The sequence below is a fragment of the Tauraco erythrolophus genome, chromosome 6 (genome assembly GCF_009769465.1).
Source record: "Tauraco erythrolophus isolate bTauEry1 chromosome 6, bTauEry1.pri, whole genome shotgun sequence".
Classification (NCBI taxonomy): domain Eukaryota; kingdom Metazoa; phylum Chordata; class Aves; order Musophagiformes; family Musophagidae; genus Tauraco; species Tauraco erythrolophus.
Window position 1 is genome coordinate 41,855,393 of NC_141470.1, and position 21,597 is coordinate 41,876,989.

At 36.2% G+C, this 21,597-nt stretch overlaps 1 protein-coding gene across 3 annotated transcripts in view; it reads right to left on the bottom strand.

Moving 5' to 3' along the window:
* PRKD1 (protein kinase D1) overlaps positions 1 to 21,597 on the bottom strand; it is a 148,891-nt gene that overhangs the window by 53,552 nt on the left and 73,742 nt on the right. For all 3 annotated transcript variants that reach the window (XM_086612782.1, XM_086612781.1, XM_086612780.1), the window contains exon 2: positions 19,419 to 19,557. In XM_086612782.1, coding sequence (XP_086468908.1) covers positions 19,419 to 19,557 — 139 coding nt within the window. The remainder of the gene's footprint in view (positions 1 to 19,418; positions 19,558 to 21,597) is intronic.

A 21,597-nucleotide genomic window follows, 5' to 3' on the forward strand; every position in this document is an offset into this window, starting at 1 on the left:
GCTGTTAAGTTGTTGTTGACTATCATTCTCTCAACTCCTGTTTTGTGGTACTGGCCTCTTCCCTCTCCCCACAAATGGTGATGAAGTAATTGATATCCTTTCCATTAAAGCTGTAACTGAACCTTCCGGTCTCCCTGCAAATTAATTAATGGGTTATCATGGCTCACGCTCTTGTAATAAAAAAATGTTTCTACTCCCAAGGTAATAAAAGTGATTTAGAAATAACTTAATTATACTCTTTTGTTTAGTTCACGTTACAAATATAAGTGATATTAATTAAACACCACACTTAGCAGTAATAATGTTAATGCAATTTTAGGGAGGCAGAAATCAAATGTAAAGAAACCTCCCGAAATACCAAACTTGAAGTGGTTGTACCAGCTATTATAAACACACATAACACACATTCAGTATAACATATTTAGTTTTTTTCCTTCATTTAAATGTCCTTCAATTTAAATTTCTTTCATAGTACGTGTTGCAAAACAGAGATGACCAATTTTCAAAGAAATTGCCTTTTAATGGAAGCTTAAATTTTGCCTAAGCATTTAATTGATTACTGAATTAACATGGAGATTTTCTTCCTTGACAGAAAAGTAAATTGTCTGCTAAATTACAGCTGGATTTGAATAGCTCTGCAGCAGGTTAGGCTGCCTTTTTCATGGTGAACTCACCCTCCTGTATCTGCCGTATCTGCTACAACACTGTCTATCTATTGGAGTTAAAACTCAGCAGGCAGGGAGGAGCTGACTGGCAAAACTGTTCACCTACCATGAACTATGAGAGCATCAGAACTATACTTCTGTGACAATAAGGGAGCACGAGCTAGTAATGAAGGTTTCACCTGACCTGAAGCATCCTTAAAGTTATGTTGAGAAGTTCCAGAAACCAAAGACAAAGCATGGAAACAGTTTCAGGGAACAGTGAAGAATTCTTAGATCCTGCCTTTGCACAGGGTTTTGGGGCTGCAATACAAGGCAGTGTAGACCAGCATCCCAACATATCTCTACTAGAGGATTTACTCCACAGCTTGAAGATACTGTCAGGCACCACACATAGAGGTGGTCAGCAACAAATTGAACTTAACAACAAACTACTGGATGAGGAACACCAACCTGGTGCTTGAAAAGGTAAATGAGGCAGTGCTAGGCTGCTTCCAGTATTATCAAAAAAAGATACCAATAGTAAAGATATGCAGTGATAAATAACAATCTTATTCCACATTTCAACCCTCCTGGCTGAATAGCTGGAACTTATCATACAATTTTATATAATGATATATTAAAAAGCTGATATCATTTTACACTGACATGATAAATATTCAAAAATAAAAGGCAAGGAGGAAAAATCCAGTGTATTTTAAGAAAGCTTTAAATTTGGCAAGTACTGCAGAATACAGCAGCCAGAAGAATACAAAACATCATTCTGTCTCCTTCTTTTGAAACTATTTTGGCAATGTTCCACTCTGTTAAAAGGCATGGAAGTGTTTTGGGTTCTAATTTTTAAGGTAAAACACAGTGTTTTTCTAGGCTTCAGATTTATACGTTCTGCAGACAGCATTCTGTTTTCTTTTCTCATGAAATGCTGTTATTTCAGAGCACTATTCACTGAAACTAGTGTGTCTTTAGAACTTGATCTGGAAGAACTATGTTAACCAGCAAGTTACACAAATCTTTAATCCATATAAACATGGATAATTTGTATTTCTTGTTCTGTCACCTGTATGGCATAGTTGACTTTCTATGGCTAAACCTAGCACAGCTTAAATTTTCAGAGCATGCAATTACAGCAGCAGTCATATATGAATTAGGTTGTTCTTTTAAAATTCTTTCATCATCTTGTAACTCTTAACTTTTTAAAATTACGTATCTAAAAAGGCTTTCATATAGCCACTAACAAAGTTTTAATTTTCAGAACACTCCCACGTTATTCACTGAAAAAACAAAACCCCTGCTGATGAAGAGAAAGATATGTTTTTTTTTTTTTCATTTTTATCTTTTTTTTTTTTTTTAATGGAGACCTTTCTTATTAACAAAAAAGCTTCTGTCATGTCAGGCTACCCTTTTGCTTTTACAGAGCACTGATGGTGCAAAGGCAACTTTCTGGCTGGATGTAAAATTACGCAGTAAAAAAAGAAGGGATTCCAAATATGCCTACAACCATATCCTGAAAAACTTACTACTCTGCAGAAAAGTTTGCAGTATTATGTTATTAGTATGATACTGTTACACTGTTAACTCTCAGGTTAACTTGTCATCATTTAAGAATTCCTAGTATCATCAAAATACAGACATTGCAACTACAACAGTTTTGACAAGACTATTTCATCAAGTCTGTTAATGACTTGGCTGTTAATGGCTAGTACTCCTTGTTCTGGGCTCAGGAGCAGATCTATCATTCAACACAGCTGGAAATGAGAACAAGAAGCCATTGCAACTCACAAAGGCAAGGTCCTGCTTTCAGAAAGAGGCAAATGATTTACTGATCGTTTTGAGTTCCAAGTCCAAAAGGGCTTTGAACTATCAGCAGAGGTGAGATCCTGCTATTATGAGCAACAGAGTTTCAAGCAATGGGAGCTGTCATCTAGTATCCACGTCTGTCATAGCATAAGAAACCATCAACCACACAATTAGCAAGATCTTGCAGCTGTGAAAAGCAGACATTATCTTCTCCAATTTGGAATGCCTTTAAGAGTAACGCATGCAGTTAACTTCCCACAGCACTTATAACTGAGTCCCTACAAAAACTGCTGGCATTCACCGCTTAAAAACCTAAATGTAACATATCATTATACACTATTCCACTTCAAGCAGTGATTAAACCATAACAATTAATGACTGTATATGCAATTTCACTGGGCTAAGAGAAAGGAAAGCATTTTACTCTTTTTGATATTCCATCCTGGCGATCAAAGACAATTTAAGTTCTCAGAGTTCCATCAAAGTCAGCAGAGCTGGGGTGGTTCATACAAGCCAAAGATCTGATCTCTGATCTCCATCTTGAAATCTGATTTTAAAATTAAACTAAGATTATCAGGACCCTAATCTACATAATAGAAATTATAACTTCCTAAAATCTAGACTTGTACAGATTTATAATCACTCTGTTTATTTGTTCTGCTCTGAAATATGGAAACTTGGTTATGGAAAATTTGGATCTAATGAGCTTTCTGGATATGTATGCAAGTACTTCAGCACTCTAAACATTACATGCAGGAAAATCCTTCTAATCCAATACGTTTTGGTTGGTTTTCCTTACCTTTCATTGCTTTATCCCAATGATTTAAGTGAAAAACAGCTTAAATGACGAATGCTAACAGTTGGCAAGCAATTGGCTGTAGGAGGCAGGGATGGAGGTGGAGATAAATTTTCAGAACTAAATGTTGAACTCTCAAGAAGCATGCTATTTGCTAACTGCAACTGGTACAGGCTAGTTGCAATTTTTTCTAACATCCAGACTCCAGTGACAGAGAGACAAGGAACTAAATCACAAACTACAAGGCTGATCACATGTTGTGCTTCTGCAAATGACTCTTTAGATTGGGAACACTGTGAGCCTGGAAGTCTAGAAAGATGAAGAGCTGAAAAAGAAAGGTCCCCCAAAAGAAGCAGTCATCTCAGAAAGTAGAAGGGGGTCTGGAAAGACAAAGGTGAAGATCCTGCTTAGAGATAACACGGTGGAATTAGGGGAAGAGTCCAGAGATCAGGGAGATGGAAGCTACGGGAAATGGTAGAAATGTCACTTCTACCTTCAAGAAGGGCAAGGAGGAGGACCAGGGAACTATGGGTCAGTCAGCCTCACCCAAGCCCTGGGCAGGTGATGAAACAACTAATCCTGGAAATATATGACTACTTCTGGTACATGCTCTACTGTTTGCCTGACTAACAATGCTTTCTTCAGGTTTCAGATCTTTGATATGGGACCATCGAAGTCAAGGAACAGAAGCATGAATGTATATAACCATTGCGTTTTCTCAGTCTCACTTTAATCTTACTAGGATAACACTAGAAAAGGGAGAAGGGAATGTAAAAATGCTAAGGAAATGCATAATTTCCACATGAAATGCCCAAGATTACATAATCTGGAAGAAATAAATGAATTATTGCTCTGAATTGTGGTTGATTTTTTAAAATGGATTACAATAATTCAAGAATGACTCATCATGGAAACATTCCAGTGCCTGGCCAAGTAGATCTGAAGGTCAAAAAGATAAGCAACATGTTTAGAGAACATATCGTTGCTCCACTAAAGATAACAAAAGTGTTCTACTGACTTAAGTTTACACGGGATTTCACCCATGCACATAAATAAATGGGATTGAAATTAACATTGGGAAATAGTGATTCTAATATTCCTGACTTGATGCTCTGTGTTCAGTTTCTGTGAGACCGACCCAAAAAGAAGTATGGTAAGAGAGAAAAACTGATAGATGAGAAAAACTGCTGAAGGCATGGAAGAGACTTCCATATAAGGAGAGATTAAAAGACTGGAATTGTTTCATTTGAAGAGGAAATGAGTAAGAATTTACCGTATTCAAGAAGAGGAAGAAGCCAAAAAATCCAAACCAGGAAACAAACACAACCCCTGTAGTATAGCCTTCTGCACTAAAGGTGCAGAGGAGCCTTCATGTCCCAAGAAGCAAGCAAGTTCTCCAAACATCTTTTTGGCAACACGTTACGCTTTAACTAAGCTAACAGAAACACTCTTGGGGCCTCTATAAGAGCAAGCCTGAGCCGGATTTCAGTCAGAATGAGAATGTCTCCAGGGTTGAGTCACACTACCATCCAGATATAAACAACCTCAGATTGCAACCTGTGGCAGTTCCTGACTCTCTTCCTCCTTAGTTTCCGTTTCAAATTTTTATATTCCCCAAGGGAAGGAGGTTTGCTTGTTTGTGCTCAGACCTGCTTTAGTTACAAGCCTCAAGCACTTCCTAAAAGATGATGTGTATCTTACCACGAAGGGTTGCAAACATTGTTCATTGAAAATAAATGTGAGACTGTGTATTTCTATCTGCTCTTTCAAAATACCAAAGCCAGCAGTCAGTCAATGAAAGTAAATTCAATGAGTTTAATATTGGAAGACATATTTTTTTACATAAGCCATCTTTAATTTGAAACCTACTGGAGCAATGAGTTACTGAGACCATAAATTCACAGAGACTGAAAAAGTGGAGAGATTCTCCAAACAGTAGATTTTTTTTTTTTTCCTGACAAGCACAGTAGAATACACTGTTGACAGGTTAACAACACAACTCATCGATAGGCAAGTTATTCCAAGTGGGTTACTTTTTTTTTTTCAGTTATGTTTCTCTCTGAATCATTTACAGCTACTCTCCATTCAAGACTCACTACTATCAATTAACAAATACAATGATACAAATGTTTGGTCAAGCATGTATTGGTCAAAGAACTGTCAAACAAATGTATCAAAAAAAAACAACCTATATGAAAAATCAAAGAGTTTTCTACTTAGCCTAAGCAACGCTTGTTCCTGGTTCCATGTTGTAACTAGTGAAAATGAAGTGGGAGAGGTAGTTATGTGATGGAAGGGGATGGAGCCTGGTGATGAAAAGAAATTTTCAAGTTTTGGTAGTTTCATGATTAGAATCTGTGTTAGTAGCAGAAACAACTGAAAGAATATGAAGAACTGAGAAAAGGAGAAAGAAAATTTAATTGAAGCTTCCTTACTCACATAATCAAAAAAATGTTATTTAAAGTTTTCAGAGATGTGAACAACCTTTTTCCTAATAAACAGCTTTAAGTTGCCCTATAGCAGTGGTCCTCAAAGCGAAGTGCGCAAGACAATCCATTAAGGTGCAGGAAGAAAATACTGGAACTTCAGCAATACCTGTAAGTTGTAAATAAATAAATATACACATATTGGAGGTGTTTGCTCAAAATTTTTAGTGATAGGCTGCACAATAAAAAAAAAAAATTGGAGACTGCTGATCTACAGGTCTTTGCCACTCTACTCTTAAGAAAAGCTCAAGTTATATTAACGATACATCTGCTGAAATAATTTATAGCCATAGCCAAGTTTCACACACCATAGAGTAAGGAAAGACTAAATAGATTAAATAAATTTGTGAAACATTGAACAGAGTTGATTCATCATTTGATGGAAATATGTTTTGTATTAACATGCACTTTTGTTTTCTCCATCAACGTCTGTTTAATTATAAGCATTTCATATTGATTCAGAATGCTAATCAGATGATGCCATCACAGTAAAAGTCCAAATGAGCATAGAAATATATATTAAAATATAGGACAATGTACCACAGACTCCAAGTTTCATTCAACACCTCAAATCTTTTGAGAAAGGTTCAGCTGAAGTGGGGGCTGCTGAAGTTTAATGCTTGAATAATCTATTGAGCTACTGTTACTAACTGGGTTGTGTTAGATTCAGTCAAAATGATAACATCTAAAACCATTTAAAGAAGGGTAAATTTGATGTGTATCATATTAAGACAGGAAAAAAAAATTGCCTCACCCAAGTGAAAATAAGGTATTTTCAGGAAAATAAGTGGGTTTTTTAAGTTCAGAGGTTTTAACATACATACCTACCTACGTAACATAAAATGAACATCAAGAACTAATTAGATCGACTTTAAAAGCTGACAGACATTTTTTTTAATGCATTAACTGCAATGAATGTAACTGTAATGAACTGTAATCAACTTCAATCCCGCCTTTCTTGGAAAGCTGACTATACAACTTATTGATGCATAATAATTAAAAATCATGTAATTGCTTATTCTACCTTAATCATAACAACACAGAAAATCCACAGGCATTGAGGTTATCCCTGCTGAACTGACATAACTTGAAAAAGGTTTATTTTCAGTAAAATCTTGTGATAAGAACCCAAAAGCATAAGAATGACGGGATCAGATCAAAATCTACTAAGCCTGGAATGTGGCCTTTCAAAGAGGAGTTCCCAAAGTAGCATTAGCATCTAGTGGCATTTCCCCAGACGACCATCTCAGATGCCTATGCTCTGCAGATCAAGCATTATCTGAAGCAGAGAGGAGGTGACAAACACAGATGACATAAGGGCAGTGACATCACGAGCGTTTTCTGTTTTGTCTGTATTCCTTTCCTAAGAATTCCAAGACTTGCTTTTCTTTACTGGTACTGAGCATCAAGATGACATTTTCATATTATAACTTGAACTCAATTTTTGGTATTATCAGCTAACTCTGAGCCCCTTGTTATGTAGGTAAAAGTCAAGAAATTCCCCTGACACTTTATATTGATCTGAATTGCATCTGAGGTGACACCGACACTTTACTATTCATGCCTTCCAGATCATTTAGGAACGTATTTAACAGCACAGACCCAAGAATCTCTGCTAGTGACCTCCTTCCACTGTGAAAACAGAATATATTTCTACTTTTTGTCTATTGAGTCATAAAGAGTTATTTAACCATTTGAGCATCTATCCTCTTCTTTCATGAAAGCATAGGTTCTTTATTAGCCTTTGGAAAAGAAAGCATTTGTATGACTTCTGGAAACCAAGTATGCTATCTCAACTGAACTGAAAACCTGATATTTTTGTTAAACAGCACACCAATAAATTGAAAACGTATTATCTCTGAAAATCGGACAACTAAAGGTGAACAATGTGGGATGTCTGATCTATTAGCTAGAGGTGGAATAGTGAGCTCTCATAAACAGGCCCTTTCCTGAGAGAAGGACGTGTATATTTGTAGCTTCTCTCAAGGAAAACCCAACTTCCTTTCCAATAGTATTTCTTCCAAATTTTATTTTTTTTATAAATACAAAATGACATTGTTTATGATGAATCAAGCTTTAATATGACATCTAAAATCTTGACATGAATGAGAAATTATTCGAGTGCAAACAACTTAGTAAAAATATTTTCTTCCTATGAAGAAACACACTGCTTGCTTTCTTCCAATTCACATTCACAAAATCTTACAATTATTTCAGATTTTCTGCTGCTGAAATAATCATTAAATACTAAAAACATATAGAAAGACCTAAGAAAGAATAACTAGCATGGCCTGTATTTCTGTAAGAGCACTAGAAGCAAAGTAGGCACATTAACTGCTTCCCTACTAACATTTGCCTGTCACATATTATTTTACTCTGTGTGTATTGTTGATGATGGAGCCAGAGAATATAAGGAAGTGATGTTGATAGGATTATTTTTTTCATCTTATTTTTACCTACTCCCTCCTGCAGCAGAAAGAAAAGAATGGTAAGGCAAGACAGGCAGGGAGTTCAGAAAGATTCTGCTGATGCAGAACAAATACGAATCTTGAAGTCTGTATCCAGAAGGTAACAATTATAATACTTACGAGCTGACAAAAAGACAATGAGGCAAAACATAAACAAAGAAGGAAAGAATCTTTTAATCTTAAGAACTTCAAAATCATCTATCTGAAATTCATGATCCAAAATCGATGTAGGCTAATGAACAGTGAGGGAAACAAAACCAATGCTCTTCAACCTAATCAGTAGTGAGCCTGGCCTCTACAGAAAGAAGAAAAAAGTGACATCTAGACACAATTAAAAGGACACAGAGGAAGAATAATTTTAAAAGGTATCATCTTGGACAGGATAGAGAAAAGATAGTCGTATTTTTCAAAGACACCAGAAAAAGAGGGTGTTAACGTAGCCATGAAGACACAAAGAGAACAACGCTTTTCAATCACAACGAAGCGAAGTCACAAACTATGACCAACTATGCAAGTGCTATAAAAAGATGTTTAAAGATATAATGTTTATCTTAATAATAAAGATATAATGTTTATCTCAAGGAGTTGGCACTCAAGCTGATGATACAATCCAGTTGTATGTCGATATGTGGCATTTCCTACAATTGCACAGTCATCCACAGCTCTTATTCAGCTCAATATATTTTATCATATACAAGACAGTATAAACTGCACTGAATCCAAATAAAATGTCATCATCTAATGATCAGATGGTGTACCATCTATGTGATATTAAAACAGAAACAGCTTCCTAACAAAAGAAGTGGATCAATTCCCACCCTCATCAGCGCAGCAAGGGAACAAAAAATAGCTGCTATTTGACTTTCTTGCTCCAGGAATCCTGCCAAGCTGAGCACAACTGCTCACAGCAAGCAGATGAAGTACATTCCACTAATTTGCACAAGATGCTAACCTTTCATTGTTTGCCTTCCAGTGGCTGGCAGAGATCTCTTACATCCCAATGTAATTTTGCCCCAGTGAAAACAGATAGAACTTTTATAAGCAAACTCATATTAAAGCTGTAAATATAAAAATGTTTTTTTTCTCTATATAACATTAAAAGACTTGGGAAATTTACACAGCAGTTTTCAATCAACTTTCATGAACAAGTTACAGCATAGGACACAAACTACGCTGGCAAGAACAAAAGTCTGAAGGCATCTAAAGTAACTGTTTCCTTGAAGGCCTCGAAAAACACAACTCAAAAAGAGTCGTCAGAGTAAAGAAGTACAGAGCCACAGCAACTCTCATTTGTCAGTTTGTTCTATACAGTTGGTGTATGAAGAACTATACCTCTTGATCATTTATATCTCTTTTTGGCATTAACAAATAGCAGTTGACATAAATAATTTTTAAAGGCTAGTCAAAAGGATACCAAACAGCTTCACAAAGTAGGAGTTAAGCTTAAAGAAGCCAGTTTATCAGAGCAAGTATATTCCATTCTCTTCAAATTTACTTTGAATTTTACATTATGTTATTTTGGTGATTTGCATTTGCATCCTTTATTTCACAAGTAGAACATGAAAGTTACCTTTTCATAGATCCAGCTGAAGCTTGTAGCAAATATTACTTAATCACATCAAGACTGAAGAACACTTTTCAACTTAAGCTCACCTTACATAAAATTTACTTCCTTTTCTTGAGCAAACAGTAAGACTGCATTTTAGAGAGACACCTACAAAGATGCAACTTTTGGTTTCTCTTTTTTCTTTCAGTGTTTATGAACTACTGACTAGTCACACATAGCCACCTTTGTAACTTCAACTGCAACTTCTGTGCCTTGCTTCCTGGTTTGGGCTGCCAATTAAATTTTGAGAGTGTTCTAATCAAAAGGAACCCTTCCTACAAACATAACTTGATAAAATACTTTCTGCAAAGATTTGGATCCTTTTTCGGTCTGAAATACAATTCAACTAAGTAAATGCTAGATTCAATGAACACGTTAGTGGAGATTCCCAGAGCACTAGTGAAGGACTTTTCTCTTTTGTGCATCAGGAGACCAGATGCACTTTTCTAACATTTTGAAGAAGAAATGAAATAAAAATGCACAGCTAAGAAAACAGTGACATGGCAAGTAACACATTACTGTCAGAATTATTTTAGTGATAGTGCTCAATGAATGTCCTGGAGTGCAGCCTAATATATCAACCGAGTGCAACATACAAACTTGTGGTTTTAATACATTCCTGAAGCATCCCCATATCTCCTACACAAACGCTATTAGAATCCCATGCAGTCAACAGAAACACAGTGTTAAAACAGAGAACACTTAAAAAATACATAAAATAAAAGGAAGAAAACAGTATAATAGGTAAAAATAAATAAAAATAGCCCTATTTATGAGGGCTACTAATGTTCATAATGAAAGTTCCCTTTTCCTCTTTTAACATGCAGTTGACTGAATCTGTAACTCAGCATACTCTTTTGCTTCCACTCTCATAATAATGCCCAACCTTTAACTTCCAAAACGCCAGAATCTATATTGGCACTGAAGGATGATTCCTCTGGCTGACCGCAATCGCCTGTGCTCATCTCCTCTGGACCAGTCAGCAGGCAGACACACAACATTTGTTCAGCGAGTTACGCGACCCTTACACTCCATTAAAATCCTACTGCATCATGTACCAATGCAAAATACAAGTAACAGTGTTCATTATGAATACAAAAGAGCAGCAGGTGCTGCATTCTGAGCTGATTAAATGTCTCGTGTTTAACCAGAAACCTCTAGCTATACCACAAACTGTTTCAGTTATATTGTATGACATCTGCAGGTACAATTTTCTTCCCTAAATGGACCGAAGTGCTTCAGCTACATGAGCAACTCCTCTCAGCTACAAATTCTTCTAGATAACTTTTCATCTCTTTCAAGAGCCTGTAATATAAGTTCTAAACCAGCAGATGATCGTACTTATTATTCCTTAAACCGTCAAGAACATAAGTACAAAAAGAAAAAAAAATTAATCACAGGTTGTCCAGCCTTTATAAAAGACCTTGTAATTAAGTAAACTACAATGCAAATCAGCAAGCCGTAGTATTAGGATATGAACTGATTATATAACCCCTTAGCACTAGGGCTGACAGTTCAGCTTTCTCTACCCTGACCAGTATTGACATGTGCAATACAAAATGAATGCAGTGGATCAGTACAGCTTTTGACATCAGATATCAGGGCCTCAGGGGATGTTTACCCACAGCGCAGAGAGTTTTCAGCAGCGAAGCTGTAGCAGTAACACTACGTTCTACTGCCTCTTTCAGACATGCCACTCAAAAATAATTGCTGTATTATACCTTGAATTTACAGAACTTTAGAACGTGCATTCTGTTTTGATGTTTATAATGTAGGCTAGAAATAAAGCACTTCAACCAGTTCAACATAAGCATATGAACATATATTGCATTTTTCTTTTGTCATTCCCACTGATCAAGTGCTCAATATCATCCACTGTAGTGCTCAAGGCCAACCTCTACTGTTTTCAGAGAGGTTTCTCCTCCCTTCAAAATAAAGTTTCAAGCCATATCTGAATTATGAAGTATCATGAAAAAAATTCTTATGGCCCTATATTTAGGTAGACTTTTTTTTTTTTAAATTAAAAAGGAGAGATAACCCATCTTTAGCTAATTTATGATGCACTATTGCCAAAATCTATAATAACTTGAAACTACGCCTAAATATATTTCAAGAAAAAACTGCCTACATTAGTTTCAATAGTTCCCTAAATATTACAGACTGTTTATATAGTTCTTTCTCTTCACCAGTGTTGCAGAACCGGGAATACTTTCCTCCCCTCAATGACATGGGTATTTTAACATTGTGGAAATGAATTGCTGCATTTAGTTAAGGCTCATCTGTGGGAGGACATCAACGCTCGAGTGTTTACAGAGGAAATGCATCTAGTTTCTTGTACAGCTTGAGCCATCTGACTAAAGGCTTTCATTTGTAGTAGTGTAATCATCAGTTAGGCCATGACATATTAAAAGTTTCATTTGCTGTCCTTTACATTTAGAGAATAAAAAGTCTTCTGAACACAGTGTTGTCTAGTGAAAAACATTGAACTGTTAGCAGATGAGCCTAATTAAATCCAGCAATTTCTGCAATGTTAAAGTTCATGTGCAACTAGAGGAGGAAACCATTTCCAATTCTACAATATTAAAACAGGTACTGCTGGCTGATCTTTTACTTACTTTTGCTGCAGTGTTTAGGAGCTGGTATTACAGCATGTCAACATAGAAAACATGTTTCAGCAATTACTCTTCACAGGAAACTCCTTCAGTAGGACAGGAGAAAGACAAAGCAGATACAAGCTGATGAAAGCTGGGATTCCAGCTTCAGGAAACCACGCTGATAAATCTGCTATGACAATGCAACTGAAAAGGTGCAAACAACTGACCCAGCCCTTTTCTTGGGTTTCAGCTGTTAGACAACTTGAGATATCACCAACGGATGACTGAGTGGTCTCCACTCCTCCTTCTCTGCCAAACCACATGTTGTCAAGGTTTCATAGTAAGATCTCTTTACATAGCTAGGTGGGCAACAACTGTTTTTTTTTGCTGTTTTCTTTAAAGCTGGTTTTTGTGTTTTATTAAAAGAATCACAATGGTTGGTCTAAGCAGCAGCTTGCATCAATTAACTACATCACTTTAAAATCTCATACGTGCAATTGTTCTAGCAGAAACAGACTTATGTGTGTGTAATCTACAAAGACAAGTTGCATGAAGAGGTATGAGGTATGAAATTATATTTCTTGCTGAACTCATACCACTGTAATTGGGGAGGTAAAAAAAAGTCCTCAGCTCTAGAACTACACGAACTAGATACTTAAGCAGTGTTTCTCTACGAAGAATCTGTACAATTTTTTGATTATTCAAGAAGTACCAATTGCCATTTTTTGAGAAAAAGAGGGAAGATTTGTAAATAAAGTTTATTAGTCTGCAAGAGGAGTCGTGACATCTCACATTTTCTTTCCCAGTACCTTAGTAAAGTAATAAGCAATAGAACCGTTTGCCTTCAGAGCTCATATTGGGATAATATTTTAATGTATTTGTTGTCTGAAATAACAAAATCATGAAACTTCTGCAATTTTCTTTGAGGTTTTGTTTGTATTATATAAGAACCTTACAATCTTACATGCCAGAAAAGACAGTGTATCTGAAAATACAAGCTTATTTAGATTTACAGAATAGAGCTTAACAATGCATTATGCTTTTCTTGAGGATCTAAAGGTCAAAAAGTGAGAGAAAAAAAAATTCTGATTGCATGTACTATTGCAGTAATTTCTTTCATCCACTGTCAGTATTTAGGGTGCATATATTTTAAATGAAAACATTTTATCTTAGATTGATAGATATGCTATTAAACACTTACTTAATCTGATACTAAAATATTAAAATAGTTTGGGGGCAAGAAAATGAAATGATTTAAGTACTGTTTCCTGACTGCTTTAGCCCATTCTATCTGAATGGTCTTTCTAATACTTATAAACTGCTACCTGCTGTAAAATCCTTGGCATCTGTTTAGGTCATGTGTAAGAAATGTCACTTTTATGCAAAGTTCTAATTAGCTGTAGAAGATTTTATATAATGATATTCGGAAATTCTTGAAGGATCACTGGTATAAGTGGTAGATATAAAGTTAAAGAATCTAAAAAGTGGAACAAATAACTTCAAAAAAACCTCACAGCTCTTGTCAATAAGTGTCTTTATTTGTAACAAAAAGACTGGAAGCTTAAATCACGAGTAGCCAGAGGATCTAGAGATATATTTTGATCTGTGGTGGTATGATGGCTTGATAAGAATTAACTGAAATCATCCTTACAAAAACAATTTTTGGAATGAAAATGCTCGAGAACTGTTGTTAAAGGACATTAATTCTCTTTCTCAGTTTTGTTTCTTATAACAAGAGTGAAAGACATAACTAATAGCCTACATATATCAGCTTTCTTATTCATGTGGACATGCTCATCAAAGCAGAATAGGTCAAAAGCAGAGCACTGACTCACACGAGAACTCAGGCAATAGGAGAGAAAAGAGAACATGAAGAACAATGAAAAAGGAGAACTGATATTTATGTGTTACAACACAGACCTACTTTAACCATCTGAGGTGTATGCTTGTAATCTCTTTTCAGTCCCATTTCACCATATTGTGCTATGATGACTTCCACAAGATTAAGAGAGAATAACATTTGATTAAATGTGAAGGAACAGTAAGCTTCACCTTCGTAACTAAAGCAGTAAAAGGAAGACGAGAGCAAAATATGGTCTTGTTGCTGAGGACAGGCCATCTGACAATGGCTAGGGAAAAGGCCAAGACACTCAACGCCTTCTTTGCCTCAGTCTTTACTGGCAAGACTAGCCTTCAGGAATCCCACATCCCTGATACCAGAAGGAAAGTCTGGAGCAAGGAAGACTTATCCTCAGCAGAGGAGAAGCAGATTAAGGAAGATTTCAGCAAACTGGACATGTATAAATCCACAGGGCGTGACAGCTTGCACCCATGAGTGCTGACAAATGTCATTGCACAGCCACTCTTGAGTACTGTGCATTATGTCCAGTTCTGTACTGTGTCCAGCTCTGCCCTCCCTAGTCCTAAAGAGACACGGACTTAATCTAAATAACAATCTAATCTAAATCATAATCTAAAAATAATTTGCCAACTTTTGCGCAGGGGCAGAGTACATTTCTGGCATGTGTTATCAAATGTATTGGATGAACAGCATGTGAACTTGATTATTTGATAGCAATACCATTACTTAGGATGTAATTTCTTTAAGTACTTTGTACTGTGCTACACCTATTGCCTTTGAAGCTAGTTTAAGAATAAGTGCTTTTAAAAAGAATACTATGTCAGCTTTGCTAATATAAAATACTACAAATATTTGTATAAGAACTAGGTAACAATTTTTCCTTTCTAAGGAATGAAAGGCCCAAGGAAGACTTTCAAATCTTTTAGCAGAGAGGAAAAAAAAATTACTACTTCAATTGTTGAATAAAAACATAGAAACAAAATCATTGGTTTTGGGCTGTATGGAATTAAGAAATAAGTATACTTCCAGAAGCATCTTAAGATTCCTCAACCCTAACTTATAAGTAAAAAGCACCACTTCATTTCAATGAGAACATGAGTGATGGCTGTAGTTAAGATTACATAAATTAGACACTCTCAAAATAACATGTGAAACAGCTTTTAGCACTGGACTGGTGGTTGGTCAAAGAGACAGTAATATGTCTCCCTTATATTTTCAAGAAGTAGCTTTAGATATACCAGGCGGGCTGGGGGAGAGGGGAAGGGACGGAGACATGCCCCCCCGCCCCCCAAACAAAATAAAAGAGACAGAAAGGAACAAATTTTATTACTACAACTGCTAATAGGATGATAAAACTGAAACAAGAACTATTCCCAGGCATTAGAATTACTAATCACTTTCAGTGAAAACAAGTTAACAAAATGAAAAATTAAAAATTCAGAAACGCTATGACTATGCAGGTAGGTATGATCACACCCTATTTCCTGTAAAACTATAAAACTGTATGCAAAAAACTATAATATACTTAGTTCTCAACATATCATAATCTTACACGTGTTTTGCTTTGTATATTTATTTGAGATACAATAATTTTCTTAATTAATGAAATTCCTCCATTACAATGACCTTCTAAAAGATTTGGATCCCATAAATTCTCTTTTTTTCTTCTCTTAACCCATCATGACACACTGCTACAGCTGCACAACTTTTTACAGAGTTGACACAGTCGATGAAATGCAAAAGGGAAATAGCCAATCTCAGAAATGACATAAATCAATAACAAGAACATAATAAACAAAGATAAATTTCTTTCAGGAGTGTATCATAAATAAAACCAGGCAAAACGATACAGCTGATCAATACTGTCAACATCCGTATAACAGAATTATTAGGAAGCATGTAATAGTGCACTTTGGGGATTTACCTTTAGCTAAAATTCGGTTACTAGAATACAGTACAACAGTACACTGTGATACTAAAAATTCCAGGCCTTCAGCCGGCAATGTATGCTTGAAGCTGGAGGGTGAGAGGGAAAAATAGATGGGTCCTGGGCAATTGTAGGTACCACCCACACTTTCACGCAGTGTTGGTTTAAGAGCCTTCCTCTAAATATTGCAAAGTTGCTTATGCTTGACCACCTTAGTGGACAGATGCATCACCTAAAAAATAAACCCATAAATGTTCTAATGCTCTTAAACAGTACAGTTCTCCTTTATCACTTGCAAGTACTGCATAAAGTGCTGCTCTTGAAGATTTAAACAGCTGCTTGCCCAATTTTGGCAAAGTGGAAGATATGTGATCTCCATTTCAAAAGCATATGAACAATAAACACAAGTGGTGTTCCTCAGGGTTCAGTACTGGGGCCGGTGCTGTTTAACACTTTTGTCAGTGACATGGACAGTGGGATTGAGTGCACCCTCAGCAAGTTTGCTGATGACACCAAGCTGTGTGGTGTTGTGGACATGCTGGAGGGAAAGGATGCCATCCAGAGGGACCTTGAGGGGCTGGAGAGGTGGGCCTGGGAGAACCTCATGATGTTCAGCAAGGCCAAGTGCAAGATCCTACATATGGGTCAGGGCAATCCCAAGCACAAGTACAGGCTGTGAGGAGAATGGTTTGATGGCAGCCCTGCGGAAAAGGACTTGGGAGTGCCGGTGGATGAGAAGCTCAACATGAGCCGACAGTGTGCACTTGCAGCCCAGAAAGCCAACTGTATTCTGGGTTGCATCAAAAGAATCGTGGCCAGCAGGTCAAGAGAGGTGATTCTGCCCCTCTACTCTGCTCTCATGAGACCCCACCTGGAGTACTGCGTTCAGCTCTGGGGTTCCCAGCATAGGAAAGACATGGACATGTTGGAGTGAGTCCAGAGGAGGGTCATGAAGATGATCTGAGGGCTGGAGCACCTCTGCTATGAAGACAGGCTGAGAGAGTTGGGACTGTTCAGCCTGCAGAAGAGAAGGCTCCAGGGAGACCTTCAAGCAGCTTTCCAGTACTTAAAGGGGGCCTACAGGAAAGCTGGGGAGGGAATTTTTACAAGGGTGTGTAGTGATAGGACAAGGGGCAATGTCTTTAAACTGAAAGAGGGCAGATTTAGCTTAGATATAAGGAAGAAATGCTTTACATTGAGGGTGGTGAGGCACTGGAACAGGCTGTCTAGAGAAGTTGTGGATGCCCCATCCCTGGAAGTGTTCAAGGCCAGGTTGGATGAGGCTTTGAGCAACCTGGTGTAGTGGAGGGTTTCCCTGCCCATGGCAGGGGAGTCAGAACTAGATGATCTTTGAGGTGCCTTCCAACCCAAACCATTCTATGATTCTATGAATACATCAAATAAAGCACTAAATTCCTTGCTGTTTTTTTTCTATTGCCTCCGATTTACTGATCTGGAGTGATTATTTTCAGTGGGAAAGATGTAATAGAGATTACTGGTATCTTTTCAAATGGGAAAAATTGTTTCCTGATATGGAAAACATGAATGATGACTTACAGGAATGACTTGCATTCTTCTTTATTGTACTTCTTTCTATTCTAATCAAAGAGTATGGAATAGGGTTCTACACAAGAAAACTATACTTAAAAGCTCAATTAGCTTAGATTATGTGATCTAACTCTTACCTCCACTCTTTTCAGCATCCATTAGGACTTTGGGTTCCTCTTCACTAATCCTACACTCCTATAGATTCAATTTCTACCTTGATATGACATACACACCTCTCTATTTTTACATGTCTTTCCAGATGCTCTAACTGCATGTTCCAACTGCAAAAATAAAGCTCTTCAGCCACCTTTTAAGTTTTATTTCTCAAATATCATCTTTACATCTTTACAATTCTAGTATTCACTCTACTACATACCCTTGTAAACTTTGCATCATTCCTAGTCACATACCTCATCCCTTCTTACATCTAAGCTTCTGACAAGTCCTATTGACACCTAACGGCATGACCAGACTTCCTCTACATTCCAGTCACATAATTTCTGCTTATTTCCTACTTCAGTTAGAGTAATCCACTCTTTATAGTCACTCTGCTGGCCAAACATGCTCCTTAAATCCATTTATCATTTCATTACCTCCAAAATTTGGCCTTTCACCTCATGATTCACTCATACTACACCTCTTCTTATATCCCTTCACATGCTAGACACCTTCAGACTATAACTTTCACTCTCTCGTTTTGCACTGATCTATATTTTCAACCTATTTCCTCTGACTTTTGTACTTCTTAGGCTCTAAATAGTTATTTTCTTTTGTTCCACTTTTTCACCTCACCTTCCACACCATGATTTATACCAGTCAGACATCAATAGTCCTTTCCAAGAAGTATCCTGCACTCCTCTTGGACAGCCGTCTATAAATAATATATATTTCTTTTTAATTAAGAATTTAATTAAGAATTTAATTTACTTCTCCATAACATAAGAACATAAGTTTTCCTCTTACTTTCCTAAATAATTTTAAAAACGTAAGGAGTCAAAGCAGCCCTGGCAGGCATTGTTATGTAAGGCTTTGAAACAGCAGTTACTCTATTTTCAATGGATGTTTTTATGGCACTTCATATAAGATAAAAACTAAAAATCTTTACTTTAAAAGGAGCCAGGTCACTTTAGCAAGAAGAGCCTTGACAATTCCTCCACAGGTATCTATGAACTGACTGCATCAACTAAAGCAAAAAGGTGTACTCTATCCATTTAAATATTAAACTGCTGATACTTCATGCAAGATATGTGAAGACCAATTCTAGTTTTCAAGCTACTTTGTTAATTAAGTAAATGTTAAAATATCTATTGTATTTTGTCGTTATATTTTGTTTCTACTGTGCTTCTTTGAAAAGGGTTGTGCTGCCACACGGGATGATTTTTTTCCTTTAAAAATGTAGAATATACATATTTCAAATAGCTTAGTTGCTTAACTAGTAATATGGACAATATGGACAAAACAAAGGCTGTTAAACAGCATACAGTGCAATAGGAAAAAATGAATTAATAGGCATAATATCTCTATACATATCTGAGAAAGATTGTGACGTATTCATTGTAGAAGTGAATCCATACAAATAAAATCTCATTTTTTTGGAATCCTAACTGAGACAAAAATACTGTGGATCTTTTCGGTTGCAAAAGTGTACAGTGATTTTTCAGTTTTTTAGTTACCTGACAAGACAACTTCAACTAGGTCTCCTTCTTGAATATCTGCAGCTGATTTCACCAACTGGAGAATGTTTTCAGAGGTTGGGTCATGGCGGAAGAGCAGAATTTTGTCGTACATTCCATAGAAACCACATTCAGGAAACTGCAAATACAAACCCATGAGGATTTACTACATCGTAAAACACATAATTGTAAAATATAATTAATAAAATTAATTTTGAGGGCAGAGCTGTCTATTCCTCACACTAGTACCAAACAGAAAATATATTTTTCATATGACAATATTTATCACTATATTCTACAACGGGCTTTTCCCTCAAACAAGTAAGATCATTTGCCTTTCTCTTTCTCTGTGAGCAATACAGTATCCACTAGGAAATGAGAGAGAAATAAGTGCATCCCTTAGCTGCTGCTGATAACGTTTCAAAAGACAAGTTCCTGAGCAAGGTGATCTAATCAGACTCTCCTGGCGCAGGTGTTTGGACTAGATGACCTATGGAGGTCCCTTCCAGTCCGTATTATTCCATGATCTTATGATCTCTCCCCAGATTAGTGCCAGAAAGACACCTTGAGGCCAGAACACACATTTTTCAGCTCTGCCTAAGACACATCCTAATGCCTAAATGATAGCTCATTAGGAAATATCTATTTCTTGAGACTCGAATTACTAGATATATACTACCTTAAGATACTAGACACATAAAACAATGTTTCCAAACTTAATCATAATCATCTATTTCAATGTAAAGGTGTTGGAGCTTTGAAACCAGATTATGTCCTGTTTAAACTAAAATAGATTTAAAAAAAACCTCTAGATGTTGTAAATTAAACTTGAGATTACTATCTAGGCAACAATTTTTCCATCTTTTTTGCTGCAGCACAAAAATGGGAGTTAATTTTTTTTTTCTTGCTCCCAGCTTAAAGACCTAAGATTTTGTTTTGAAAACATAGTCAAGAAACCCTTTTTCTGATACAAAAGATTCAATTCAATTTCACATCATCGAACTACTCTATGTATTATTTGGGAGTTTTATCAACACACAGTGAAAGCAGCAATGATAAGCATAGCTCAAGATATAAGCTGTCAGGTTTTGAGGTTATAATTACTTTGAAAAGAATGTAGAATGGAAGGAACCCAACAAAAAGTACTTTAAAACAGTATATTTATTACTGATTACCGGAAGCTTTGAAATCTATCCAAGTATCCCAAGAAAGTTACGCACTTTTTTAAGTTTTAAAGCATGCAGTTAAAAGAGAGACAAAATGGTCTTATCTCTAGTTTGTATGAAATGCATCTAAATCTCTGAAGTTTTATCTGTCTTATTCCAGATTATACCATAAATACCAACCCACCCAACTCATTATGGCTTAAATTGTTTGTTCTCTCTTTATATTCTCATTCCATTTGCTCTTTTCAAATTAGCTCTATTTTTTCTACCTTTAAAAGTATTTACTACATTACATGTATTATATATGTGTATATAAATATATGTATTTTGAGGTATCATTTATTTTATTCTGTAGAGAAAAATAGATTCAATCACAACATTTTTTTGTAAATTATATACAAGAATTATCTGCTGGGTTAGAGTTAGTTTTCCTCAAATATCAACTACTTTCATGCCAACAAAGCTGTTTTGATGGTGCGAATCTCCAAACAAAACATTGTGTAAGGACCAACTGTTGCAACAGTGACAAAAATATTCCCTCAGCTAAGCTTATTCCTGCCAACGATGTTGATATGCACAAACAAAAGTAAACAAAAAGCAGCCACATTGCTTGGTACTACACCACTATAAATAGCATTTATTTTTGCCAAATACAGGGCAAAATAAGAAATGCGTATATGTCAATCTACCTACAAGCTAACTAAAACAAAGCTAAGTAAAAACTAACTAAAAACAATTATATTGGATCTAAATTCCCAACACTAACAAACAGCCCCTGTTTCGGTATAATAGCTGCTTAAAGTGGAGTTACCAGGAGTAAAATGGTCATTGTGATTTCTATAATGAGGAAATACGGTATTTCTGTAAGAATCAGGAGAGTGGAAAATTGTTTACACGGGGTTCAGAAAAAGGATCTATTTCTGGATGCTTAATAAGGCATCAGTAGTCATTAAGACACCACAACTGTCCATATACACATTGGTTGCCTACTCCAAGTGTGAAATAAAATGCAT